This window comes from Mustela lutreola, chromosome 8 (genome assembly GCF_030435805.1).
Source record: "Mustela lutreola isolate mMusLut2 chromosome 8, mMusLut2.pri, whole genome shotgun sequence".
NCBI lineage: Eukaryota > Metazoa > Chordata > Mammalia > Carnivora > Mustelidae > Mustela > Mustela lutreola.
Window position 1 is genome coordinate 1,621,728 of NC_081297.1, and position 27,004 is coordinate 1,648,731.

General features: G+C 55.7%; 1 protein-coding gene across 4 annotated transcripts in view; it reads right to left on the minus strand.

Moving 5' to 3' along the window:
• Positions 1 to 27,004, minus strand: part of DIP2C (disco interacting protein 2 homolog C) — a 346,775-nt gene that overhangs the window by 88,479 nt on the left and 231,292 nt on the right. For all 4 annotated transcript variants that reach the window (XM_059183672.1, XM_059183673.1, XM_059183671.1 and 1 more), the window contains 7 exons: positions 20,440 to 20,563; positions 20,072 to 20,181; positions 19,860 to 19,962; positions 18,100 to 18,164; positions 16,705 to 16,798; positions 16,503 to 16,622; positions 15,298 to 15,412 (listed from right to left, as the gene is read on the minus strand). In XM_059183672.1, coding sequence (XP_059039655.1) covers positions 15,298 to 15,412; positions 16,503 to 16,622; positions 16,705 to 16,798; positions 18,100 to 18,164; positions 19,860 to 19,962; positions 20,072 to 20,181; positions 20,440 to 20,563 — 731 coding nt within the window. The remainder of the gene's footprint in view (positions 1 to 15,297; positions 15,413 to 16,502; positions 16,623 to 16,704; positions 16,799 to 18,099; positions 18,165 to 19,859; positions 19,963 to 20,071; positions 20,182 to 20,439; positions 20,564 to 27,004) is intronic.

Below are 27,004 nucleotides of genomic sequence, written 5' to 3' on the forward strand. Positions count from 1 at the left end.
CAAAACTTCCGGATTAAAATCACCAACAATGTATTTACTCTCGTGTTACAAGAATAAGATCATGGATCTCCACAGTTGCCTTTCTTGGGGCAGTCCAAGCCGTTTCTGAAAATCCCACTAAAATTCACAGGCTCCTCAGCTACCCTGGCTGGAGTGCCTCGGGCGGGGCGGTCCAAGTCGGACTCTAGATGTGCACCCGGTGCCGGGTCCTTCCCTCGGGTCCTCCCATTTTCTAATGTCCGGGGGGACGTTTTCAACATGCAAAATGATTCGGGTGGCAAAGGGGCATCTCTGGTCTCCTCTGGAATCGCCAATTTAATTATTGCTTTACATAATTATTAGCTTTCACTGCGAATGCTTCAAGGTATTGAAATGATACCTTGTGGTTAAAGAGCCGCAGAACACTTTCTTGGTTTAAGCAACACTACCACAACATAGCTTTAAAAAGTGAGTTCTTGGGGCATCTGGATGGCTCAGTGGGTTGAGCCTCTGCCTTTGGCTCAGGTCATCATCTCAGGGTCCTGGGATCGAGTCCCACATCAGGCTCTCTGCTCAGCGGGGAGCCTGCTTCCTCCTCTCTCTGCCTGCCTCTCTGCCTACTTGTGATCTCTGTCAAATAAATAAATAAATTTTTTTTTTTTAAAGTGGGTTCTTTCCTCTGCATTCCAGACGCGGAAACAGAACCAGACAGCATCCCAGGGATACACAGGACCAGAAGATCATTCGCTGGTTTTCATTTTACAATTTGCCCTTTGAAAACAATTTCACAGATACGTTTACACATCATAAAGTCCTATTTCTCCAATATATTTAATTTTTAAAATAACCCTCAAAGAAAAAGGAAACACACAACATAGACCTGGATGGTGACAGCTTAAAAGGAAAGACGATTAAATACTGTGGCAACACGAGGCTGGAGAGGAAGCAGGGCTCCAGCTGCTGTCCCCAGACAACGGCCAGAGTCTAGGGCTGGCTCTCAGGACCAGCTCCGCACCCTGCTTGTGTTTCAAGTGGGATGTCTGAGAATCCTGCTGAAAACTCGGAGCCCCAAAACCTTCCAACGCACTCACTGTGGTGTTGGTGACAGGAATTCTCCTGCTGACCGGAGGAGGAGCGTCAGGATAATGAACATCCATGGTCACCGGCCTGTGACGTCCAGCTCTCTGCTCTGCACAGGCCAGCTCAGAACGGCCAGAGGGGCTGACGGATGTGCCCAGCTGTCCCGGCACGGTGCAGGCCCACGGGCGCCTGGCGGTTCCTCCATAGCCACGCGGCTGGCTGGTCCACATATGCGTCTCACAGAAGGAAACCACAGACTAAATGCCCCACTGGTGTGACTAATGGGACACATGTCCAGTGTCCTCTTCAGTACTGGCCTCATGCAGTAACTGGGTTTTGTCCCTAAAGGCTGGGCTTGCCCAAGTCCAGGGTCTTCTTCGTTTCCCAGCTCAGCTGTCCTGGGAGGGTTACTAAGCCCAGGACGAGAGAAGAAAGGGGAATGTCAGTCCTCAAACCCACCGGAACGAGGGGTCATCAGAGCTCCCTTGAAGGGGGCCGACTTTTCTTTCCAACAAAATCAGGCGAACTGGCAGCCAGATACTTTTTTCTTTGTAAATCAGCCAACAAGCAGAAACAGACTTAGAGGCTGTAGCCGCTCCTACGCTGGGCTCGGGGAAGACATGCAACCGAGCGCCCATTCTGTCGCCCCCTGGACCACAGGGCCGTGGACCGGCCGCCCCGACCCCTGCTCAGAGCAGCTTGAAAGGGACGAAGAAGGCGGCCTCGCCTCTCACCCGGCTTCTACTGTGCAGGCACGGACATTTCCAAGTGTCCCTGTGCTTGGGGAAGAAATCAGCCAGTGGGAAGCTACGTGTGTGGGCTTGTTTGTGAAACAAGAGTCTGTCCCAACCTCTGCGTGGACGGTCGTTCACGTCCAACACCGGGAACGGGGGTTTTCTGACTCATAGAGAGGGACGTGCTCATAAAATTCAAGAGAAGCTGCTTCTGTCCTGTTTGAAAATGTCTTACATAGGACTGGTCGGCGAAGGAAGCAGGTTCTGCATGTGAGCACCCCCTCCTCTCTGGACTGACCACCAGACCTCGCCATCCACACTCACCCCCACTCAGGGCTCACGGTGGTGGCTTCATCCGTGGGGCCAGCGGTGTGCAGGAGTGTCTCACATGGACGGGGACAGCCATCAGACTGCAGAACGGCACCCAGCAAGGGAACAGAAGGGGGACAGCCGCCGCAGCCAGAGGTCTGTCTTGATTTGGGTCACGCCATCACTCCTAATTCTATGGAGAACACTACGAGTGTACCTGGGCTCCTTTGTCTTCCTGTCCCAATCTACCTGTGAGCCTGGGAGAGGACGCCCCCCGCGGAGCACGCGGGCGCTGAGACGTCCCAGCCAACGGGGTGGGAGCCCCGGGCGGGGCTCTGGGGGACACTCGCTCAGAGCCCGGCAGGGCCGAGGGCACTACCTGTGCTCACGTCTCTGTTCTCAGGAACTCCTGACCATCCACGGCCTCCTCCGTAGCGACTTACACCCTGGGGTACGTAAGATCTCCCACCCCTGCTCTGGGGTCCTGAGCTGCCCTCTCCGCACGCGTGTTAGCGCATCAGTGTGGACGCACGCAGGCTGCTGCCCAAGACCTCCGGTCTGACCTCCACCCATTATCTCGGGACCCACCCTGGGGCGCGGAGGGGGACTGCAGTTGGCAGTAAGGACACGGCTCTCCTGCTGCTGCTGTCTCAGTGGACGACCAGAACACGACACCAAACCCCAGGCCCGGAGTGGCGCCGGGCCTGCTGTGTGCAGCGCAGCTGGCCGATGGGCACACACACGACTCCCTGGAGCTAGAAACCGGCCGGCTCACGGGCACGCGCTGCTCTCACCAGGATGCCTGTGAGCAGGACCTGCATGCGCTGGGCATCTGTCCCTCACGGCTCTAGTTACAAAGTGCTCGTGGGGCTGGGACGGACAAGCCACGGAGACACCAGTAAGTCCCAAAGCATGGGAGAAGGTGTGAACCTTAAGGAGGGCGACGAGCCCGGAGGGAGCCGGGGCAGCCGGAGGGCCGGGCCGTGCGTCCACAGCTTCCTCTGAAGGAACGTGGGGCACACGTGACCCGGGCAGGGTGCACTGAAATCCAGTTCCACTCTGCCTGCCACCCCCCTTTCCACAGTAGAGCGGCCAGAGTCACAACACGGACATCAGTGTCCAGGGTCTGCACAGTCCTGCGTCTCCCCGAAGTCTTGGTGGGAGGAGAGACGTGACACGGCCTGCACTGGGGCACAAGGGCTCCGACTGCTGGGCCAAGGGCTGACGGCCGGGGCGGGGGACCCGGGGGAGTGCACACGTGATAGCAGATCTGCGTGCTCACACCAGGGACCGGGTGTGTGTGCACTCGTGTTAGCAGACACATGTGTTCATACCAGGGACCGGGGAGTGTGTGCACACATGTTAGCGGACACGTGTCTTCATATCAGGGACTGGGGAGTCTGCACACGTGTGAGCACACGTGTGAGCAGATGCACGTGTTCACAGTGCGGACCAGGGAGTGTGTGCACACACGTTAGCATACACACTGTTCACATCTATTCTTGGCAAGTGGAAAAATCGAGTGTCTCAAAGGACTGGTCCACGGGGACATGGCAGTCAGCCACTGAAAAGACCTGCCTTTCCTGGTGCATAAGGTGGCCCTGAGATCACGATGACACTCTGAAGTGCCCTGACTCTTACTGCTCCAGGAGACAATGCACGGGGGACACCAGAGCATCGGGGAACCCACCCGGCGGCCCCTCTCACAGCACAGCCTGGACTGTGTCCACGGGACCCACGGATTCTCTCCCGGAGGGAACGGCGAGGACACAGTTTGTGACTCCATCACCCCAAGGCCCCCGGGAGCACGAGCCACCACGCAGCTTCTCAGCACGGGGGAGGCCCGTCTGCGGCTTCGGGCCCAGACGTCATGGATCCTCGCCTGCGTGAACCAGGGCTGAGCAGAGCGCTGTGTTCCGGGGCCGCTCTGGGCACGAGCGCGCCATCAGAGGCTGTGTTTCCCCGGGACCCAGGGTGTCTCCAGGACACGAAGGCTCAGCCAAGACCACGTGGGCACAGTCCCAAACGACTGGTTTCAAGGAACGCAGCACGACTTCCAACACCACCTGCGGCCTGCGCCTTCATTTCGGGCATCTCTGCGGGGTTTTTGTCCAGATTTTGAAAATATCATTCTACTTCAGTTTTGGTCACGGATACGGACGGGTGTGAAACCGAGAAGGACGGTGCAAACGGAGCGGAGACATTTACGTGCTTGTGAAACCATAATGTTTAACGGCTCTCTGCTGCCGATAAAGATCTTTTCCAAAGTTATTTTTGTTTGTCTCTAACCAATATGTCAGGAGCAAAACACAAATACTTTAGCGTTAAAACTAGACCTTTTCCCGTGTATCTTACGGCCCCTCGCTTTATGCAGGAGCAACGTGGCAGGGGTCACACTGCACTGTCCGCAGGAGTGACCGTGAGGCCCGGGGCCAGCACACCGTTGTCGAGAGCCGGCAGGACACACCGGGCCATGCCCAAGGACCGGGCTCATGCCTTTACTCTGAAACAGGCAGCCCAAATGTCACAGCAAAACGAGTGGACACATTTAAACCATCACAGCTTCGGCACGGATAGGACGGCGCAGACGATGTCTGGTTCGGCTGTCCCTCTGGAGCAACCTTGCTCCCCTGCCAGAGGCCAACACACGAGCCACCACTGACCCACGTGAGGCGGGAATGGGGTTCCGCTCACGGCAAGCGGGTCCCAGCGACAGTCGCCACTTTCCCTCGCACACCTGTGCCACGCGCAGTGAACACACACGCCCAGTTCTCGAGCACTGAGCGGGTGGCAGGTCTGCAGAGAGACCCGGAAGGCGCCAGCGAACCTGGGACTCTCTGGGAGAAGATGGTGTCTTCATGTAGAGAAAGAGCTCTGGGCGAGCCTCCAGACGGAGACAACTTTATTTTTTTATTATTATTATTTTTTAATTTTTTATTTTTTATAAACATATATTTTTATCCCCAGGGTACAGGTCTGTGAATCACCAGGTTTACACACTTCACAGCACTCACCAAAGCACATACCCTCCCCAATGTCCATAATACCACCCCCTTCTCTCAAAGCCCCTCCCCGCGGCAACCCTCAGTTTGTTTTGTGAGATTAAGAGTCACTTATGGTTTGTCTCCCTCCCAATCCCATCTTGTTTCATTGATTCTTCTCCTACCCACTTAAGCCCCCATGTTGCATCTCCACTTCCTCATATCAGGGAGATCATATGATAGTTGTCTTTCTCCGCTTGACTTATTTCGCTAAGTATGATACGCTCTAGTTCCATCCATGTTGTCGCAAATGGCAAGATTTCATCTCTTTTGATGGCTGCATAGTATTCCATTGTGTATATAAACCACATCTTCTTGATCCATTCATCTGTTGATGGACATCTAGGTTCTTTCCATAGTTTGGCTATCGTGGACATTGCTGCTATAAACATTCGGGTGCACGTGCCCCTTTGGATCACTACGTTTGTATCTTTAGGGTAAATACCCAGTAGCGCGATTGCTGGGTCATAGGGTAGTTCTATTTTCAACATTTTGAGGAACCTCCATGCTGTTTTCCAGAGTGGCTGCACCAGCTTGCGTTCCCACCAACAGTGTAGGAGGGTTCCCCTTTCTCCGCATCCTTGCCAGCATCTGTCATTTCCTGACTTGTTGATTTTAGCCATTCTGACTGGTGTGAGGTGATATCTCACTGTGGTTTTGATTTGTATTTCCCTGATGCCGAGTGATGTGGAGCACTTTTTCATGTGTCTGTTGGCCATCTGGATGTCTTCTTTGCAGAAATGTCTGTTCATGTCCTCTGCCCATTTCTTGATTGGATTATTTGTTCTTTGGGTGTTGAGTTTACTAAGTTCTTTATAGATCCTGGACACTAGCCCTTTATCTGATATGTCATTTGCAAATATCTTCTCCCATTCTGTCAGTTGTCTTTTGATTTTGTTAACTGTTTCCTTTGCTGTGCAAAAGCTTTTGATCTTGATGAAATCCCAATAGTTCATTTTTGCCGTTGCTTCCCTTGCCTTTGGCAATGTTCCTAGGAAGATGTTGCTGCGGCTAAGGTCGAAGAGGTTGCTGCCTGTGTTCTCCTCAAGGATTTTGATGGATTCCTTTCGCACATTGAGGTCCTTCATCCATTTTGAGTCTATTTTCGTGTGTGGTGTAAGGAAATGGTCCAATTTCATTTTTCTGCATGTGGCTGTCCAATTTTCCCAACACCATTTATTGAAGAGGCTGTCTGATTTCCATTGGACATTCTTTCCTGCTTTGTCGAAGATTAGTTGACTGTAGAGTTGAGGGTCTATTTCTGGGCTCTCTATTCTGTTCCATTGATCTATGTGTCTGTTTTTGTGCCAGTACCATACTGTCTTGATGATGACAGCTTTGTAATAGAGCTTGAAATCCGGAATTGTGATGCCATCAACTTTGGATTTCTTTTTCAATATCCCTTTGGCTCTTCGAGGTCTTTTCTGGTTCCATATAAATTTTAGAATTATTTGTTCCACTTCTTTGAAAAAGATGGATGGTACTTTGATAGGAATTGCATTAAATGTGTAGATTGCTTTAGGTAGCATAGACATTTTCACAATATTTATTCTTCCAATCCAGGAGCATGGAACATTTTTCCATTTCTTTGTGTCTCCCTCAATTTCTTTCATGAGTACTTTATAGCTTTCTGAGTATAGATTCTGAGCCTCTTTGGTTAGGTTTATTCCTAGGTATCTTATGGTTTTGGATGCAATTGTAAATGGGATTGACTCCTTAATTTCTCTTTCTTCTGTCTTGCTGTTGGTGTAGAGAAATGCAACTGATTTCTGTGCATTGATTTTATATCCTGACACTTTACTGAATTCCTGTACAAGTTCTAGCAGTTTTGGAGTGGAGTCTTTTGGGTTTTCCACATATAGTACCATATCATCTGTGAAGAGTGATAATTTGACTTCTTCTTTGCCGATTTGGATGCCTTTAATTTCCTTTTGTTGTCTGATTGCTGAGGCTAGGACCTCTAGTACTATGTTGAATAGCAGTGGTGATAATGGACATCCCTGCCGTGTTCCCGACCTTAGTGGAAAAGCTTTCAGTTGTTCTCCATGGAGAATGATATTTGCGGTGGGTTTTTCATAGATGGCTTTGATGATATTGAGGTATGTGCCCTCTATCCCTACACTTTGAAGAGTTTTGATCAGGAAGGGATGCTGCACTTTGTCAAATGCTTTTTCAGCATCTATTGAAAGTATCATATGGTTCTGGTTCTTTCTTTTATTGATGTGTTGTATCACATTGACTGATTTGCGGATGTTGAACCAACCTTGCAGCCCTGGAATAAACCCCACTTGGTCGTGGTGAATAATCCTTTTAATGTACTGCTGAATCCTATTGGCTAGTATTTTGGTGAGAATTTTCGCATCTGTGTTCATCAAGGATATTGGTCTATAGCTCTCTTTTTTGATGGGATCCTTGTCTGGTTTTGGGATCAAGGTGGTGCTGGTCTCATAAAATGAGTTTGGAAGTTTTCCTTCCATTTCTATTTTTTGGAACAGTTTCAGGAGAATAGGAATTAGTTCTTCTTTAAATGTTTGGTAGAATTCCCCCGGGAAGCCGTCTGGCCCTGGGCTTTTGTTTGTTTGGAGATTTTTAATGACTGTTTCAATCTCCTTACTGGTTATGGGTCTGTACGGGCTTTCTATTTCTTCCTGGTTCAGTTGTGGTAGTTTATATGTTTCTAGGAATGCATCCATTTCTTCCAGATTGTCAAATTTGTTGGCGTAGAGTTGCTCATAGTATGTTTTTATAATTGTTTGTATTTATTTGGTGTTAGTTGTGATCTCTCCTCTTTCATTCATGATTTTATTTATTTGGGTCCTCTCTCTTTTCCTTTTGATAAGTCAGACCACGGGTTTATCAATTTTATTAATTCTTTCAAAGAAGCAGCTCCTAGTTTCGTTGATTTGTTCTATTTTTTTTTTTTTTTTTTTTTGGTTTCTATTTCATTGATTTCTGCTCTGATCTTTATTTCTCTTCTCCTGCTTGGCTTAGGGTTTCTTTCTTGTTCTTTCTCCAGCTCCTTTAGGTGTAGGGTTAGGTTGTGTACCTGAGACCTTTCTTGTTTCTTGAGAAAGGCTTGTACTGCTATATACTTTCCTCTCAGGACTGCCTTTGTTGTGTCCCACAGATTTTGAACCATTGTGTTTTCATTATCATTTGTTTCCATGATTTTTTTTTCAATTCTTCTTTAATTTCCCGGCTGACCCATTCATTCTTTAGAAGGATGCTGTTTAGTCTCCATGTATTTGGGTTCTTTCCAAACTTCCCTTTGTGGTTGAGTTCTAGCTTTAGAGCATTGTGGTCTGAAAATATGCAGCGAATGATCCCAATCTTTTGATACCGGTTGAGTCCTGATTTAGGACCGAGGATGTTCCATGTGCACTAGAGAAGAATGTATATTCTGCTGCTTTGGGATGAAATGTTCTGAATATATCTGTGATGTCCATCTGGTCCAGTGTGTCGTTTAAGGCCTTTATTTCCTTGCTGATCTTTTGCTTGGATGATCTGTCCAATTCAGTGAGTGGAGTGTTAAAGTCCCCTACTATTATTGTATTATTGTTGATGTGTTTCTTTGATTTTCTTATTAATTGGTTTATATAGTTGGCTGCTCCCACGTTGGGGGCATAGATATTTAAAATTGTTAGATCTTCTTGTTGGACAGACCCTTTGAGTACGATATAGTGTCCTTCCTCATCTCTTATTATAGTCTTTGGCTTAAAATCTAATTGATCTGATATAAGGATTGCCACTCCCGCTTTCTTCTGATGTCCATTAGCATGGTAAATTCTTTTCCACCCCCTTACTTTAAATCTGGAGGTGACTTCGGGCTTAAAATGAGTTTCTTGGAGGCAACATATAGATGGGTTTTGTTTTTTTATCCATTCTGATAGCCTGTGTCTTTTGACAGGGGCATTTAGCCCATTAACATTCAGGGTAACTATTGAGAGATCTGAATTTAGTGCCATTGTATTGCCTGTAAGGGGACTGTTACTGTATATGGTCTCTGTTCCTTTCTGATCTACCACTTGTAGGCTCTCTCTTTGCTTAGAGGACCCCTTTCAATATTTCCTGTAGAGTTGGTTTGGTATTTGCAAATTCTTTCAGTTTTTGTTTGTCCTGGAAGCTTTTAATCTCTCCTTCTATTTTCAATGATAGCCTAGCTGGATATAGTATTCTTGGCTGCATGTTTTTCTCGTCTAGTGCTCTGAATATATCATGCCAGCTCTTTCTGGCCTGCCAGGTCTCTGTGGACAAGTCAGCTGCCAATCTAATATTTTTACCATTGTATGTTACAGACTTCTTTTCCCAGGCTGCTTTCAGGATTTTCTCTTTGTCACTGAGACTTGTAAATTTTACTATTAGGTGACGGGGTGTGGGCCTATTCTTATTGATTTTGAGGGGCGTTCTCTGAACCTCCTGAATTTTGATGCTCGTTCCCTTTGCCATATTGGGAAAATTCTTCCCAATAATTCTCTCCAGTGTACCTTCTGCTCCCCTCTTTCTTCTTCTTCTGGAATCCCAATTATTCTAATGTTGTTTCGTCTTATGGTGTCACTTATCTCTCGAATTCTCCCCTCGTGGTCCAGTAGCTGTTGGTCCCTCTTTTGCTCAGCTTCTTTATTCTCTGTCATTTGGTCTTCTATATCACTAATTCCTTCTTCTGCCTCATTTATGCTAGCAGTGAGAGCCTCCATTTTTGATTGCACCTCATTAATAGCTTTTTTTATTTCAACTTGGTTAGATTTTAGTTCTTTTATTTCTCCAGAAAGGGCTTTTATATCTACCGAGAGGGTTTCTCTAATATCTTCCATGCCTTTTTTGAGCCTCGCTAGAACCTTGAGAATTGTCATTCTGAACTCTAGATCTGACATATTACCAATGTCTGTATTGATTAGGTCTCTAGCCTTCGGTACTGCCTCTTGTTCTTTTTTTTGTGGTGAATTTTTCCGTCTTGTCATTTTATCCAGATAAGAGTATATGAAGGAGCAAGTAAAATACTAAAAGGGTGGCAAAAACCCCAGGAAAATATGCTTTAACCAAATCAGAAGAGATCCCAAATCGTGAGGGGGGAGAAAGGGGATAAAAAGAGGTTCAAAAAGGAAGAAAGGAAAAAAAAGAAAAAAAAAGAATTAAAAAAAAATGAAAACGAATAAAGAAAAATATAAAAAAGAAAAAATATATATATTAGATAAACTAGTTAAAAAATGTTAAAAAAGAAAAGGGTAAAAGTTAAAAAAAAATTTTACCAGAAGGTGAGAAAAAAAAAATGAAAAAGAAAAAAATTAAATTAACTGCAAGACTAAAAAATCACAGGGAAAAAGCCATGAGTTCCGTGCTTTGCTTTCTCCTCCTCTGGAATTCTGCTGCTCTCCTTGGTATTGAACCGCACTCCTTGGTAGGTGAACTTGGTCTTGGCTGCATTTCTTGTTGATCTTCTGGGGGAGGGGCCTGTTGTAGTGATTCTCAAGTGTCTTTGCCCCAGGCGGAATTGCACCACCCTTACCCGGGGGGCCGGGGTGAGTAATCCGCTCGGGTTTGCTTTCAGGAGCTTTTGTTCCCTGAGCGCTTTCCGTAGAGTTCCGGAGGACGGGAATACAAATGGCGGCCTCCTGGTCTCCGGCCGGAGGAGCCGAGAGCCCAGGGCCCCACTCCTCAGTGCGCCCCCAGAGAACAGCGCCAGTTACTCCCGTCTGCCTGACCTCCGGCCGCGCTCCGAGCTCACCGAGCCTGCGACCAGTTCAAGGTCACCCCGAGCTGTGAGCTTACTGTCGGCTCTGTCTCTGCAGCCGGCTTTCCCGTTCCAGTACCCGCAAGCTCTGCGACACTCAGACACCCCCGATCCTTCTGTGTCCCTGCGGGACCTGAGGCCACGCTGACCCCGCGTGGGCTTCGCCCCGGTTTAGCCTCTGGAGCGATGTCCCTCAGCGGAACAGACTTTTAAAAGTCCTGATTTTGTGTGCGGTTGCTCCGCCGCTGGCCGGGAGCCGGCCCCTCCCCCCGGGGTCTGTCTTCCGGTCGCTTTGGATTCACTTCTCCGCCGGTCCTACCTTTCAGAAAGGGGTTGTTTTTCTGTTTCCAGAATTGCTGTTCTTCTTCTCCTCCATCTGCCGATGGATTTCCAGGTGTTTGCAATCTTTAGATGAGCTATCTAGCTGATCTCCGGCTAGCTGAAGCAGTCTCAGCCTGCTACACTCCACAATCTTGACTCCCGGAGATGACTTTATACCGAAGTCTATAAGTAAGTGAGGATTAGACTCCACCTCAGGAAAACAAGAGTTTCTTCTGTTACTGACGCACCTTGTGGTTGTAGGGAAGTTCTCTGAAGGACGTGACATCGCTCTGTCAGTCAGCGGTGGTGGAGGAAAGAGCGAGGCTCTCTGTGCAGAGCCGGGAGCTCACGCACACGCAGCTCGTGCACTGCCTTCTCAGCAAAGGGCCGCGGGGCCTCAACATTCACAGGGCTTCCTGTCAGCTGCGCCGCGGCCGGGCGCACAGGACTGGGCAGGCACGGCGGTGGCCCACGAACCTCAGCACGGGCGCGGGCCGTCAGGCCGCTGACTCCGGAACGTGCGCTCCTATCCCTCCACGTGGGAACAGCACACGTCGAAGCCTGTCGTGGCCTGAGACAGGCAGTGTGCCCTCCCAGGCCCCCACGTGGGTCCTGCCTTGCTCACGGTTACGTGCCCGGCAGACAGACACCCACGGCCCCGTCGGGCTGACGAGACAAGGGCCGGGAAGCGGGAGGAGGAGAACCGAGCCGTGCGCTGGCCGCCTCCTCCGCAGGCAGTCCGACTCCGCAGCGTCCGAGCCCCCAGGCTGTGCACGTGGGCCTGACGCAGTCTCCCAGGGGGAGGACGCGTGTGGGGTGAACCGAAGGTCCGGCAGAGAAGGGGACAGAGCTGCTCTACTGTGCCCGGGCCTCCCTCCAGGTCCCAGCCTCAGAGACCTATTTTTACCATAAGCTGCAAATAGGATTTCTCCTGCCGACACACGCCCTCTCTGGTCACCCTGTTTTCTGGAAACTGTGTGCTCAGGAAGGGGTTCTCCAATGTGGGCGGCCCTGCCTCCAGGCAGCCCTCCAGACGGACGGAGAGAGAGGACACACGGGGCCCTGAAGGGCAGAGAAGCCAAGGCTGCCATCGTGTCAGTCCGTTCAGTCCTCACAGGAGCGTCTGGAAGCTTGCGGTGAGGCCGGGCCATAGCAGAGATTCCCACTGCCTGGACGTGCTGGCAGCCACGGGTCCCACGCTCTTGAGAGTTGACGTGAGTCCCCGCTGGTTGAGCCCATCCAGTGTGACGGTCACACTGTAAAATCCACGGGCAGGAGCTGCACGGCCGTGTCACGATGGCCACGTGTGCCCCAGTGGGTCGCATCCCTCCCCGACACAGACCAAAGACCGCGACTGTGCACCCGTGGGGGTGGGGCCGGTGCACTCCTCGCGGGGGTGACACCCCCACAGCACGTGCAGAGTCTCGGGGTACTTCCGTGTTCCTATCTCGCTACTGTCTTCCCACGGACACTCCAAATCCACAGGCATCACGAGAGCAGCTAGTCTCCAGATGCCGTGGCTCCCGAGGACGCTCGTGGGAACGCGGCTGGGACCGACGCGCCTGAGACGGACCAGCGACCTCACACAGCGCCAGGGAAGGGAACGCACATCGCTCTTGGAGGCTAGGAAATGCCTGCAGTAAAGCCAGTTTGGGGTAGAAACGGACTGGACCCCCAGCCACACGTCTCCCGCTTTAAACCCCGGACTGTGGCAGGCGAGAATTCTACCACTGAACCACCAACGCAAACCCCCAACTGTGATTGACAGTCCAGGAAACAGTGTGCGGACCTTCCACGAGCTACAGGAGACCCTGTGAGGAGAGCACGGCAGGATCCAGCCAAGGCCTCAACCTCGCGTTTCTCCGGGGGCAGGGTCAGGTCCACCTGCGACCCACGCCAGCCACCTCCCACCACGGTGCAGTCCAGGATGCAGGGCTCGCAGGGGCTCCTCTGTATCTGTGGCCCTGTCCTGGCTCCTGGTTCCTCTACCCGCTACCCAGGAAATCGCACACGAGACCTCAAGGAGGGGGTAGTCAGCTCTGAGAGGAGCTGGCGGGTCTGCAGACAGAAGCCAGCCAGGTCAAAGCCAGGCCGGCTGGCGGACTCGTGGCCCTATAAGCACAACCGCTCCACCTGCTCAGTGGGCGGCCGACCCGTCCACTGTGTCCAGGTGTCCACGAGCTGCAGGGAGGGAAGGATGAGGGACTCTGAAAGCACCCCGCCCGGCCAGTCAGGTGCAGACTCAGCCACGCAGGTGTGTGCAGCGGTTGTGCAAGGATGTGCCGGGATGCGTGGAGGTGTGTGAAGACCACGGAGACAAGTAGGGAGCACAGGGATACGTGGGGACAGGGCATGCAGGGACATACACGGACATACGAGTAGCATGAGTACACATGGGGACACGTGGGGTTGTGTGGAGAGCACGGGGGATCGGGAACGCGCAGGGAGCAGGGGGGCGCGTGGGGGCGCATGGAGAAACACGGGGATCCATGCAGACACGTGGGGACATGCGGGGGATGCGTGGGGGCACGGGGATGTGTGGGGAGCGTGGGGGTGCACGGGGAGAGTGCGCCTGCGCGGGATGTGTGTGGCCACTGACCGCAGGGGAAGTGCGCTGGAAGCAACTGAACATGAGCCCAGGAAATAGTGCTTCATTTGCCTATTTTGGGTACTAAGTTTTTAATCTTCTTAAAAATTTTAATGATTTTTCGACATTTTTAGAGAAACAATGACAGGCCCTTCGCTGAGTTCTCCCTGCGTCAGTCTGGTCTGGCCTGATCTCACGCACAGGGAGCAGATACCTAGGAGAGCACATGACCCCACGGTCTGACACAGCCGGAGTGTCCACGGGTCTCAGTCCCTCACCTTGTGACTTCCCCACAGCAACGGGCGCCCCGTCATGCAGTGGCACAATCCTAACTCTCAGGTGGAGGCCATGGAGCGGGACCCTGCAGCCGGGAGGCCACGGCCGGGACACGGTGGCAGGACCCTGTGGTCAGGCTGCACCCAGATCGCTGACTGCTGGTCTCGGAGGAGCCCAGTGCTAGCCCGTCCCCGGCGCGGCCCCCAGCATCCCGTCCGAAGCCAGACTTCAACTCGGGACACTGTCTGCACACCGACGCCTACCGGCACAGCACCGACACCTTTCTAACAGCGATGGCTGGGTTCCTGGTGTCCGATGTCCTCATCAGTTACAGTAGGTCACGGACTTCTCCTTCCTGGTTCAAGTGAAATTAAACCTTGCTGCTGATCTTCTAAAGCTTTTTGACTTCCCAGCCCTTCACACAGTCTGGTTAATTTTACACTAACTACTGGCTAAAACCGTCAGAACACGGTAAATCTTACTTACAACCTCCCAGTGGGTACTGTTGCGAAGCCTTTCGGTGACAAGGACGGAACTCACATGCACCGTGTGCTAAAGCTCGAGCACCTGCGCTTGCAATGGGGCACGCAGTGTGTGACGCAGAAGAAGACCTTACTAGGGCCGAGCCCAGAGATACCGAGAAACAAGTCTGACCCCGAGCTGGAAATACACAGACGGTGTAAACCCTCCGTTCCCACGCCATGAGGGTGACGGACGGCAGGTGCCCACGGGACAGGCCCTCCCTGCACCTCTCAGCCGCAGTGGGGCCGGCCTCACATGCCCGTAACCAGCGTGCAGGGCGTGGGGCCCGAGAGGAGGCGGACGGACCCACGACCAAGGGCACGGGCAAAGCAGGTCTCAACCCATGCACACCCTGCAGCCCCGTGATGGCCATCCACAACCTGAGAACTGAGAAATCCAGGGTCTTTCAGGGTTCAGGGTGTGCTGGCGCAAAGGGCCTGTCCGCGGGCCGGGCTGCCACCCACGCCGCACTCACAGCAGACGGCGCTCCCCCAGCCCGCCCCGCATAGCGCCCCACCGGGACGTCAGCGTGGGACGTGTGGTGATGTACCCATAGTGTCCACTTACCGGGGGACAAGGTCTGTCCCCAGAGGGACACAGCATTTCTCACCAGCGAATCCGGACCACCCTGAAGACTCCACTCCCCCATGTGCCAGGAAACAAGGCTGCCCTGCATAGGCTGGGCTCTGCCCTCCCCGCCATGCAGGTGCCCGGCCGTACCTCCGGATGGCCACGGTGAGGGCTTCCGGGGAGCTGGCGCACGGACAGATGACCTCCTGGCGCAGGCCTTTGCTCTGGAAGACGTTGAGGAAGGCGTCACAGGACGAGATGGACCCTGCAGGCAAAGGGAGGACCGTCAGCGGGCGGAAGCCTGGGGTCCAGGGAAACCACCCCACTCCCTGCACGCCCCTGGGCCGGGCTGCGGCCAGAGTGCGGAAACACGCCTCATTCACGCGTACCCCTCACGTCACCGTGAGAGATGGTCCGCTCAGCCGACAGAAGCCGAGGGTTACCAGCAGAACCTCGTACGGAAACGCCGTGTGCTGAGCTCGTGGGCCCTCCCTGAGGCTGGCCCCGCCATGCTCTGTGTGCGTGTGTGCAACGTCCAGGTGAAGCGAGGAACACTCCGGGGTCAGCACACCCAGGGAGCTCGGGGCGAGACCACGTCCTAACACGGGGGAGCTGGCATCGCGCACGACAGGTGGCTCCAACCACTCTTCGGGAAGCAGGAGACCCTCGAGACAAGTTACGCTGAACCACGTGGGCGCAAGTCCCCATGTGCGAGTCAGACTTTCTGAGAGGGCATGTGCTGCTTGGACCTACGTATGCGCACGCGGCACTGCTTACGGACAGAAACACACGGTCTCCTTCGTCCACTCCCCCAGCTCTCGCTCTCGCCCAGACCAAGCTCACTGCGTCTGGCCTCAACCCAGAGCGGAACTTCTCAAGGTATGTTCGTGGCGCCCTGTGGGACTGCGAATTCGCTCTACTGGGTGGTGCTTCCTACAGGATTTGATGACGAAATTCCACTAAAATGACAACTTACTTTCCTAATCAAGAAAACTACTGCAGACCGTAAAATAACAGTAATTACTACTTCCCGAGTAGTAGCCATGCCAAGGCCAAGGAACCACTTCATTCAACCGTCATGAAATTTTATGACTTAGGTATGCATTTCTGCTAAAGAAAGAGAAGGCTAAAATGAGAAAGTCAGGATCTTTCTCTACAGAATCAGGACGTGGAAACACCAGGACTCGAGCCCAGGACCCCGCCACCTGCCACGGCAGCTGGAGGCTGCAGGGAGTCTCGTGGGAGGTGGCCACGGAGGGCCGCCTCCGGACAAGCAGCGACGGGACCCAGCGGAGCGGAGCGTGGAGCGTGGAGGCGTGCCGTGGAGCTCGAGACTCTCTCCAGCTGCCACTTACAGGGATTTGCGCCATCGGCCACGATCAGCATCCGCAGGGACGAGAGGTTGATGTCCCTCTGATCTCTGTGTGCCACCAGCGCCCAGTGCATGTCCCTGGATTTCACACAAGCCACTTTCGCTGCGGGAACAGCAGAGGGAAGGGTGTTAGTCGGCGCGCCGTCAGCCCGGGAACTGTGGACCCGAGGGCCCCCGTGACGTACCTTTGTACTGGCAGACCTTCTGAATCCAGGACAGCGGGTTGACCTTCATCAGCGAGTACGGGATGCTGATGACGTGCATCATGTTCATCACGCTCTGGAAGCAACACAGGGACGACTGCCAGACGCTGGGGGGAGAGGCACCCCACCCGCGGGCCGGGCCCGTCACAAGCTCGCCCCTGCTCCACGCGGGACCGAGAGCGCCCTCTGCCGTGTGAGATGCAGAGGAGTGTGTGCGTCTAGCAGCAGACGGGCCTGGCTCTAGGAAGCCGCAAGGGACGCAGAAGCTGCAGGCCCGGAGCCGTGGTGACACTGGGTGACCACACCGAGACCTGGCACACAGCTCCCCACACAGTGACGCCAAGGAGAAACTCAACTGGTAGCAGCCACGGCCTTGGGGCAGGGAGGGGGGCTACGTGCCTGCCGCACGCTGGGCTGGACAGACCCCACGCAGGACCAACGCTGTGTTTGACGGGTAGCAACGCCGCAGTGCAGGGAGCCCAGGGGCAGGCAACGGGCCTGCAGGCACAGAGCCGCAGACAGCAAGGCTGAGACCGGCTGGGGTCCCGGGCCCTGTGCCCACCACGTGAGCGTGCACGGGGAGCTGCGTCCCCGTGTCCTACTATTGCCCGGCATCTGGGGCAGAATGGAGCCGCGGCCGGAGGGGCGAGTGGGCCCCAACCTCCCGTCCACACGGTGCCCACAGGCCCCTCCTCACAGAGAAAGCACCAGGCCTGCTCTCGGTACATATGTGCCACTGCTCATGGGAAAGCCACTAGAATTTTCCACCCCTGCAAAGACACAGTTCCAGCACAAGACGCCCAGAGAAGCAGGGAGTGCAGGTCAGCACTGAGGACACACACGGCCGGCCCCGAGCTGTGTCCTGAGGCTCAGCGTCTTAGAGGACACGGCTGTGTCTCCACAAACCCGCCCGCAGCTTCCAGCCGCCCTCACTCATCTGCGGGCACAAACCTCCCTGAGGCACGGGAGCGCAACGGTCACCACGGCAGACCCCTGGGACCTGCCCCGGCCACGAAAGGGACCATGCGTCCCTCATATTCATAGATACAGATTCGTAGAGAGAAAAGGCCCACGGATGTCACAGCCAAATCGCACGCTAGCGTCGTGCCCCAAGCCCAAGAGTGAGGTGCGTCACTGCATGCGAAGCACCAGGAGCCAGGAGGAGACGCTCGGTTTGCCTGGGGAGAGTCCGCGCGCTCCCTCCATGGGGGCAGGGACAGGGCTTTGGAAGTCACACTTGAGCACAGCCGAGGGCTCCTAACGCCGACGGCTCTTCTCCCTGTGCAGGGGAAGCGGCTTCCCCAAGCCGCCCTGCACATGGACCCTAATTCCCGCCGGGGCACCAAGCGCAGCCAGCCGGCCCGGGGTCGCACTTACTGTCAGGATTCCATGCCAGAGCCCAACGTCCTTCTTGAAGTCCAGCACGTTCACTATGGTTTCCGCTGCACAGAGGGAAACAGAGGACATGTACTCCCACCGGACGCAAGACCACGTCGGTCGGGGCAGGAGAGGCCTCGAGGGACAGCCCACAGCATGTCTGCAGACACGGGCCACCTGCCCGGACAAGTTTCCAGATACCCTCTTGACACTCATGTCCACAGCGAGAGCCTCACGTGTCCCTGAAAACACTTCCTGCCTCCTTTTCCCGGACTTACTCCCTCCCCCGGCTTTGTCCTTTCTTTAAGATTCTTTCGTTTCCATCGTGGCCTCTCCCAGGAAAAGAAAACCCTTCCCAGCAAACGCAGGGTACAGTCGCTAGAAGCCGAAGGCCGGGGTTGGGTCACAAAGGAGACCGCAGCAGCAGGAACAGAACACTGTTCCCGTGTTTCTGGGGAAGAAACGGGCACTAAAAACACAAGGCTGAATGCAAGGTCCAGACCGAGGGCTAGTGATGCCGCAAGTGACGCCTCCGCAGTCACACTGGTCTACCCGCGTGGGCAACGGCCCGACACGGCCTTGTCCACGCATGGGGCGTCCACTGAGCCTCCGCTTACGTCTGCCCACGCTCCTTCCCGCGAGGCTGGCCACGGCTCCGGCGCTGTGTGCCGCCCCTCCTCCTGAGGGGACAAGCCGCCACGCAGAGGAAACGGCCGCTGTCCCACGTCTACAAGCATATCCCACTCGGAAGCAAGGAGTGCGTGTGTGCGTGTGTTTCCTCTGGGCCACTCGCCACTGCCACAGCCCCGGACCTCTGAGAAGCAGGGCCACAGTCGGGAGGCTGTGGACAGCACCGTACCAAAGCAGGAGGCACCGGCCGGCTGGTAGTGACCAGCGGGGACCCCCGGCCGGCTGGTAGTGACCAGTGTCTTGACGGGGAAACATGCCGGGGCCTAGTCCAGGGACTGGACATCAGCCGGACGTCCCCACAGCACCGAGTTATTTTGTATCACTGGTGGGGGGGAGTGAGGCGAGCTCCTGCTCCGCAGGGGAGGGGACCCCCAGCCGCGGGTTGCCTGCCGGTCAGTCTCCAGGGCAGGGCACTGCTCACAGAAGCCCCAGCCACGGGAGCGGGGGATCAGCCTGGACCCCGCCGTTTACGAGCCCAAGGCCATACCATTGCCACGGCTGCTCCCGGTGACCCCAGCTCTCGGCCTGCGTGGCCATGTGGCCCGGGGGAAGAACGTGCGTCCTGGAAACCGCGCTCGGGGCTGTGGTCGCCCCCCGCCCCCCGGGAGCTCACACAAACCCCACCAGAGACTCAGACGTGCCAGGGAAGGCTGAACGTGGGCCTTTTTTCTTTTTCAAAGATCCCCAAAAGACCCTAATTTTGGGTCTTGCCTCCTAACATGCACAGAGGCAAGAATTCTCATGGAATCAACGGACAGCCTGAGCGGCGTCCCCTGACGTCACGGGCGGAACCCTCACCCGGCGCGGAGCAACTTGGAGACGGGGCCTCCGTGCAGGAGAATCAGGTTAAGTGAGGCCACAGGGGTGCGCCTGACCCGCCAGGACCGGCGTCCTGAGGAGAAGAGCCACCGGAGCTGTCCCTCCCCATGCAGGGGGAGGCCTGGCGAGGACAACGGGAAGGTCTGAGCCGCGCACGAACCTGACGCCACTCCTGCCGTGGGGGTGTGGAGACGGGACCCCGCGGCCCATGCCCGCCGCCCAGGGACGCGCTCCCATCGGGGTGGCCGTACCTTCCGTGTAGCCGCACGCCTGCGTGAGGGCCTGGCAGTGGGTCAGCAGCGCGATCCTGGTCACGGTCACGCCGAGCACGCTCCCGTCCTTGCACGTCTTATACTGAAAGAAGAGCAGGCTGTGCGGACGGGGTTCCGAGGGGACCCGTGCCCGCACCCCGCAGGGCCCCGCCAGCCCGGGGCCCGCCGCCGTCAGCAGCCCCGCGGCCCACCTCTATGTACGCAGTGTCGTTGTTCGCGTCTTTGATGTGTGGGAACCAGTCCCGAGGCGGCTTAGACAGATGCTTGGACTCGGTGACAAACCACAGCAGCTTCGGCCACCCTTGGGGACGAGACACAGCGCGTCTGGTGAGCGGCGACCGGAAGGCAGGTGCGGCAGCCCCCCCCACTTCCTGCGGCTCGCGGCCCGGCAGCACCAGCCTCAGGCCCCACGGCGTCCACAGCACGATGTCACTGGCTACACTGGGCCACACGGCAGGCGACAGGTGACGTGCCGCGCGAGCAGGGGTGTGCCCAGGACCCGAGGAGACACAGGAGCGTCCTGCGTGCGGTCCCCAGCAGGGCGCGGGAAGCCACCTACCTTTGAACTGCGGGATCTCCCCCGTCGGGCTTTTCGGCAGCCCTTTGTGGCAGGCGTCGCTCGTCAAGGCCACGGTGACTCCACAGCTGCCGAGCAAGAACCCGATCTGCTGGCTTCCAGCGTCCTGGGGGAGCAACAGGAGATGGGTCACAGAGCTGGGGAGGACCGCGGCATCCCTGGCAGAACGCGGCCTCGCCCTGGATTCTGGGGAAGAGCTAACCTCCGGGGGTAGAGCCGTGGGTCATGTCCCAGGCTGCATGCGCTGCGCTGGGACCTCAGGCAGGGTGGCAGGGTCGCCCCGCCTCAGTGTCCCTGTTGGCAGCGGACAGGACCGAGGAGTGCGGACGGCTCAGCGAGTGGCCGGCACGTGGCAGGCCTCCGGAAGCTACTGCTGGACCTCCCTGTGGGTCTCCACGACCATGACAGGAAACGGGACTATCACGGCAACAGGAAGGCACCCAGAAAACATCTTCCTGCTTGACATGGAGCCCGATTCTGAAGACGCCCAGAGCACAGGGCTCCGCTGTGTGGAAACGCATGACAAGGGCGAGCGGAACATAAGGACCCCCTGACCCTCTGCACCCAGAGCAGCTCTCGTTGGAGAGCCGGGACACGGGTCTGGACAGACCGCCGCTGCAGGACATGGACCCTGGAAGCCCGCGACACCGGCAGTGACAGGCAGACCCTGCGGGATGGGGCTCTCCTGGGACAGGCAGCGTGGGGACTGCCACCCCGTGGTCTGCGCTAACCACGTCCAGGTGCCTGGGGCACGTCTGCTCAGTGGGCTGGCTTTACGCCCACCGGTCACACCAGCTCGACGCAGAAACAAAAGCCAGGAAGCAGCAGGAGTTCCTACAAGCACACGCCACAGTGTGGAGAGCAGGTCACGCTCACGCGTGCCCCCTGCACAGACCCGCCACGGCCACCCATCCCTCTGCCGTGTGTGCCCCACTGAGACGGCGCGGGAAGACCGCGCGCATCCAGCAGTGAAGTCCGCGGCTCTGACATCGACGACTGGTCGTCCAGGTGGTTTGCGGCTCAGCCCCACGGTGAAAGCCCAATGCCGTGTGGGACTGTGCACCCCCAGCCCCGAGCAGGGAGCACAGGGCTGGCGCCCAACGGACAGATGTGCCCATTTTGGGGGCCTCTCCTTCACGTGGAGCTTCTTCACGTAGGGTTTTCACAGCGACGCGAATGTGGATTTGGGATCACGCCGCCAGATGTCCAGACAGGCTCTGACATCCCCCTTGGAGGCAGGAAGACATTTCTTCATGGGCGAGAACTTGCGAGACCGTTGACCCCCAGGCCAAGTGAGCCACAGGGCAGGAGGCTGCGTGCGGGCTGCCAGCCGTGACCTGCCACCTCCCGCTGCTCGCCTCCCCGCCCGGCTCTCCCGCATGTCCTCTCGCATCTGCCGACCGACGGCTCCTGTGACATTATCACACGCACAGGACAGCCCAGAGAGAGCTGGGACAGCAGGTGAGGACAGTGACGGACACAAGGCCACAGCTCAGCCCGAAATTCAGACCTCGCCCCTGCTCTGCGCTCTGCCGGAAGGGGGTCCTTGTCCCCTCCGTCGGTGGATTCCTCCTCAGAGCGCCCGTCAGCGGGGCAGAAACAGCGACCCGGGTCCATCGCTGGACACAGGACTGCCCCGGCCGTCCCAGCAGCCCCTGCACACACGGAACCCCCCTGAACCTGAGCGCACGCTCGCACCCCGAGCCTGCAGCCTGATGGGTGGACGCCCTGCGCACACGGCGTCGGACCCGCAGTCCCCCACACGCCGTCTCTGCAGGCAGCCGCCTCCTGTCCTCGCTCCGAGCCGCCGGCTTTGGGAAACTGCTCCCCACCTCAGGAGGACTTGGAGTGACGCAGAGACCTCCGGCCCTGACGAGGTCCCTTCCCTGGGGGCCCGCGTCCCCGCACTGCAGCTTCCCCCTCGGCTGAGGGCCCTTCCTCTGACGGGTTGGGCTGTCAGGACGGGGACCCCCTCCCCGGTCACCTTGCGAATAATTTTTGGCTCTTCAAGGAAAGCCAGGCCACACCTGACGTCAGCCCATCACCTCCAACCCCCTGCGACACGGAGACATGCCAAGTCCTGTCACCCCGTAAGAAGTCTGTCCTTGGTCTGTCTGCTGACCCTGGGGCCTCCGACAGGCCGGTGTGGACTCATCTCTCCACCGCGGTCTGTTCCGTCTCCGGCTCCCGGTCAGGAAGCAGCGGCCACACTCCCACGAGGACTCCGGCGCACAGAAAGCCCCTCTTGCAAACTCACGTTGGGTCTGCGGCCCCACGACCACCAGTGGATACCGACCCGACTTCGCTCTTTGTCGACGGGGCCATTCACCGGCTCTCGCGAGGTGGGACAGAAGCGGGGCAAAGTGTCTCAGAGGCACGGGCTTCAGATGCTCAGCTCTGCAGAGGCCTGGGGCCTACAGGCCGACCTGTCCCTGGTCCTGCGGTCCTTGGAACACACCCACTCCGACCCTTCCCAACAGCCGCGCCGCTTCCCCACCAGACTCCCGGAGCAGAGCCGCCTGTGTCAGCTGAGATGCTGGTGGAGCCCGTTCACCGTTCATGGTGTGCGCGACCGGCCGCGGGCCGTGCTCCCGCCCAGCCTCGGCAGGGCGACGGCAGTGGGCTGTGCCAGCTCTGCTGCGACCCCGCAGGGCCCACAGAGGCAATTCCCCCGGCTGCTCCCACACCCTGGCCAAGCCCCAGGAACTCCGGGCCCCTGCTGCAAACCCCCTGCGGAAAGAGGAGCTTTCCTGCCCGCGAGCTAGGATGGAGAATAAACAAACACACGAGAATCGACAGTTGGGTGCATTAAATGACGCTGTTCTGGGAAACTGGCTCCCACCAGGCTCGGCAGCGGGTCCGGCGGCACAGCCGCGGCGGACGGAGGAAACCGTCACACCCTCCATCCTCCTCACCATTCCGCACCGCGCAGCACTGAAGGATTCTTCTGTTTAAAAAATAAGCTTTCTTTTTTTAAAAGGCTACTTTTCTTTTTAAGATTTCATTAATTTATTTCGGAGAGAGAGCACGAGCAGGGGGAGCAGCCGAAGGAGAAACAGGTTCCGCAGAGCAGGGAGCCCAACGCGGGACTCGATCCGAGATCATGACCTGAGCCGGAGATGCACACTGAATGACCGAGCACCCAGGCACCCCTAAAAATGTTTTCTGAGACACAAATGCCACGTTCTGAAGTCACGGCGGCTGAGGAATGACAGTTTGTGGCCTCAGTAAGACAAAGTCATCTCCTGGGCCTGTTTTCCAGAAGGAAACGGTCGGTGGAGAGAGGCACTTGGCATTTTCTTCTGAGAAGGGTCTTCAGGTGCTGCAGGGCGGGCTGGTAACCCGAGGGTCCGCGCGGGCCGGAGAGCACGTCAGCCGGCAGGTCATCCCAGCAGGGCCGGCAGGCAGGGGGAGCCTCTGCCCAGCCCACACCCGAGCGGCAGAGCTCCTCCTCCGGTGCACGCGACCACACGGACCCTCGGCGGCCACTGAGGCTCCCCTCAGCAAAGGGGCCGACCCGCGCTCAGCGCAGCTCTGGACGAACCACCCCCTCTGGGGTTATCACTGCAGGAACCTCCTCCGCACATGACGACAAAGAACAGATCACACGTCAGTCAGACGTCGCACGATGCTTCACCTCTTTACTCCCAAGCGTCAGGAGGTGTGATGTGGTGGCCAAGCTGGGCTTTTGGGCTGTTTGCGCCAGCAGCGGCTGAAATGCTGTGCCGAGGCTGTCAGGTGGCCCAAAGGGCAGAGGCATGTGCCTCCCTGTGCGAACGGTTCCCTGGTTGTGGACTTACAGATTGTCACTGTGGCGCTGCGACTGCAGACCTCAGAGCGCTAGAAGCCTCGAATCAAGGCCACCGACCCTTTGTGTTCCCAAGGGCCTCAACGCCCTGCATTTGCCATCATATGTCCTCCGGTTGGTTTTCAGGTAAACTGCCGTAGAATCAACCATGGCACTAAAGCCACCTAGAAGAACGTGGCTGTCCATTCAATCCATTCAACCCCAAACCCCGACACATTCCCAGTCGTGACAATCCCGGGACTCGGGTCTCCCGGAAGCACTCAAGGGGCATCTCCCGCACATGGGGACGCGGTGGCAAACACCTGCAGGAGTCGGGCCACTGGAGGAGGTCCTGAGGTCAGAGGTCACAGGACGTCCCTGACTTCCAGGGCCACCAGCTGCCCCACCTGATAGCGATGTGTGCCCGAGACGTCAAGTCTGCAATCCCCGTGTTTGTACCCAGGAAGCCACAGCGACGAGCATCCCCGTCATTTTCTAAGGGAGCCTCACACTCTCTCCTTCCGCTCCCAGGAGCGGAGCTGGAGACGTGCACACCCACTCTCAGCAGACCCTGAGGCATCCCCGAGGCACTGGACGGGGATGACCCGCTGAGTATCAGGGCAGCCGCAGAGAGGGCTGGGAAACTCTCCGGGGCTCTGAGGCTGGGCACGTGTAAACCATGACATTCCAGAGCTGGGAGCACCACCCTGCAGAGTTGGCACAAGACAGGTCTGAGGGAAGGCTAGCTCGGTCCAGGGTGGGGTCCAAGGGCATAGTCCAGAACACGACCGGTGACCGAGGGGACCACACCTCGCGGCATCAGCTCCACCTCCTGGATGACGTCAGACCCTCGTCCTCAGGGACCATCAGTGTCAGAGCCTCCCCTTTTCTCTTCCTGAAGCTTCTCTCTCTGCTTTACTGTGGGACGTCATTCACGTGGACCACAGCACTGAGTGTGGGTTACGTCCAACGTACGGTTCTTGTGCTCGACTACGCTACGACAGCGAGATTCGGATCTGCAACTGGCAGATCTTGGGTGAACACGGGACTCCATAAAGTCCAGACACCAAAACACAAGCAACAACCACACCCTCCGCAGTAAAACGTCCATGATGTATCCAGACTTCTAGCGTAAGGACGCTGAAGCTTGAGATCATCAAACACTTAGGTACTTACAGATCACTAAGCTCAATGTTCTTTCTTAAAAAAATTAAGGTACAATTGACATAACATTTTCAGATGTAAAACGATTCTGTATTGGCATACACTGCAGAAATATCACGACACAAGACTTTCAAAGATCTACTCTCGCGCCACCTTCAAATGTGCACGATGCCATCCCCGTGCAGAGCCCCCGAGCTGTACTTCCCGGCCCCTGACTTAGTTGTAGCTGGAATTCTGCCCCTTCAGCCACTGCGCCCACCCTACAACCACCACCACTGGCAACCACCAATCTGTGCTCTGTGTCCGCGGGTTTGTTTGTTCTTTCATTTTGTTTTTTAGATCTTTCTCTGACTTATTTCACTCAGCATACCAAGGTCGCTGCATGTGATTGCAAAGCAAGGTCCGAGTAACGTGTGTACACACCACCGCGTTGCCCATTCATCCGCAGATGGAGGTAGGTGGTTTCCATGCTTGACCGCTGTAAACGCTGCTGCGGAGAGCAGAGAGCTGCACACATCTCTTCAAATTAATGCTTTTCTTTTCGTTTAGAAAACACCTAGTGTAATCGCTGGATTGTAGGGTAGCTCCGTTTTTAGTTTTTGAGGAACCTTCATACTATTTTCCACATGGCTGCACCAGTTAGCATTCCCAGCAGCAGTGCACAAGGGTCCCCCTTTCTCTACATCCTTGCTAAAACCTACTATTTCTTGCCTTTTTACCTATTTAAAAAGGCATGATGTGAAATCTCAATGTGTTTTCTTTAAAAGATTTTATTTATTTATTTGACAGAGAGACAGAGAGCGTGCGCACACAAGCAGGGGCAGTGTCAGGCGGTGGGGGGGGGGGGGGAGAAGCAGGCTCCCCGCAGAGCAGCAGGGCGTCTGATGCGGGGCTCGATTCCAGGACCTCAGGATCATGACCAGAGCCCAAGGCAGACGCTGAACCGAGGGAGCCACCCAGGCGCCCCTCAGAGAGATTTTAATCTTCATTTCCGTGATGATTAGTGACGTTAAGCATCTTTGTGTCTATGGCCATCTGTGCGTCTCCTCTGGAACAATGTCTGCTCAGATATTCTCCCCATGTTTTAACTGGATTGTGTCTCTTGCTACCGACTGCTATGAATTCCACATACACTGTGGATATAATCCCTTATCAGACACAATTTGCAGGCATCTTCTCCCATTAAGGAGGAATGGAATCTTATCTTTTCCTTCTGCGGATGCTTTCCTTTGGTCACAGAAGTTTTTAGTTTGATGTTTTCGCACGTTTGGTTTTGGTTTGTTGCCTTCACCTTTGGTGTCAGATCCAAGGACTCATCACCAAGACTGATGTCAAAAAGCTGACTTGGAGCCCGTGTTTTCTTCTAGGAGTTTGTGGCTTCAGGCCTTACAATCAAGTTTTTAACCCTTTTTGGGGTAATTTTTGTGTACTGGGTAAGGGGGGGTCTAGCTTCATTCTCTTGCAGGCAACCGTCCAATTTTCCCAAAGTCATTTACTGACGAGACTGTTCTTTCCCGTTGTGCGTTCCTGGATCTGCTGTCCTAAATTCATTGGCGAGGGGCGCCTGGGGGGCGCAGGGGGTTAAGCCGCTGCCTT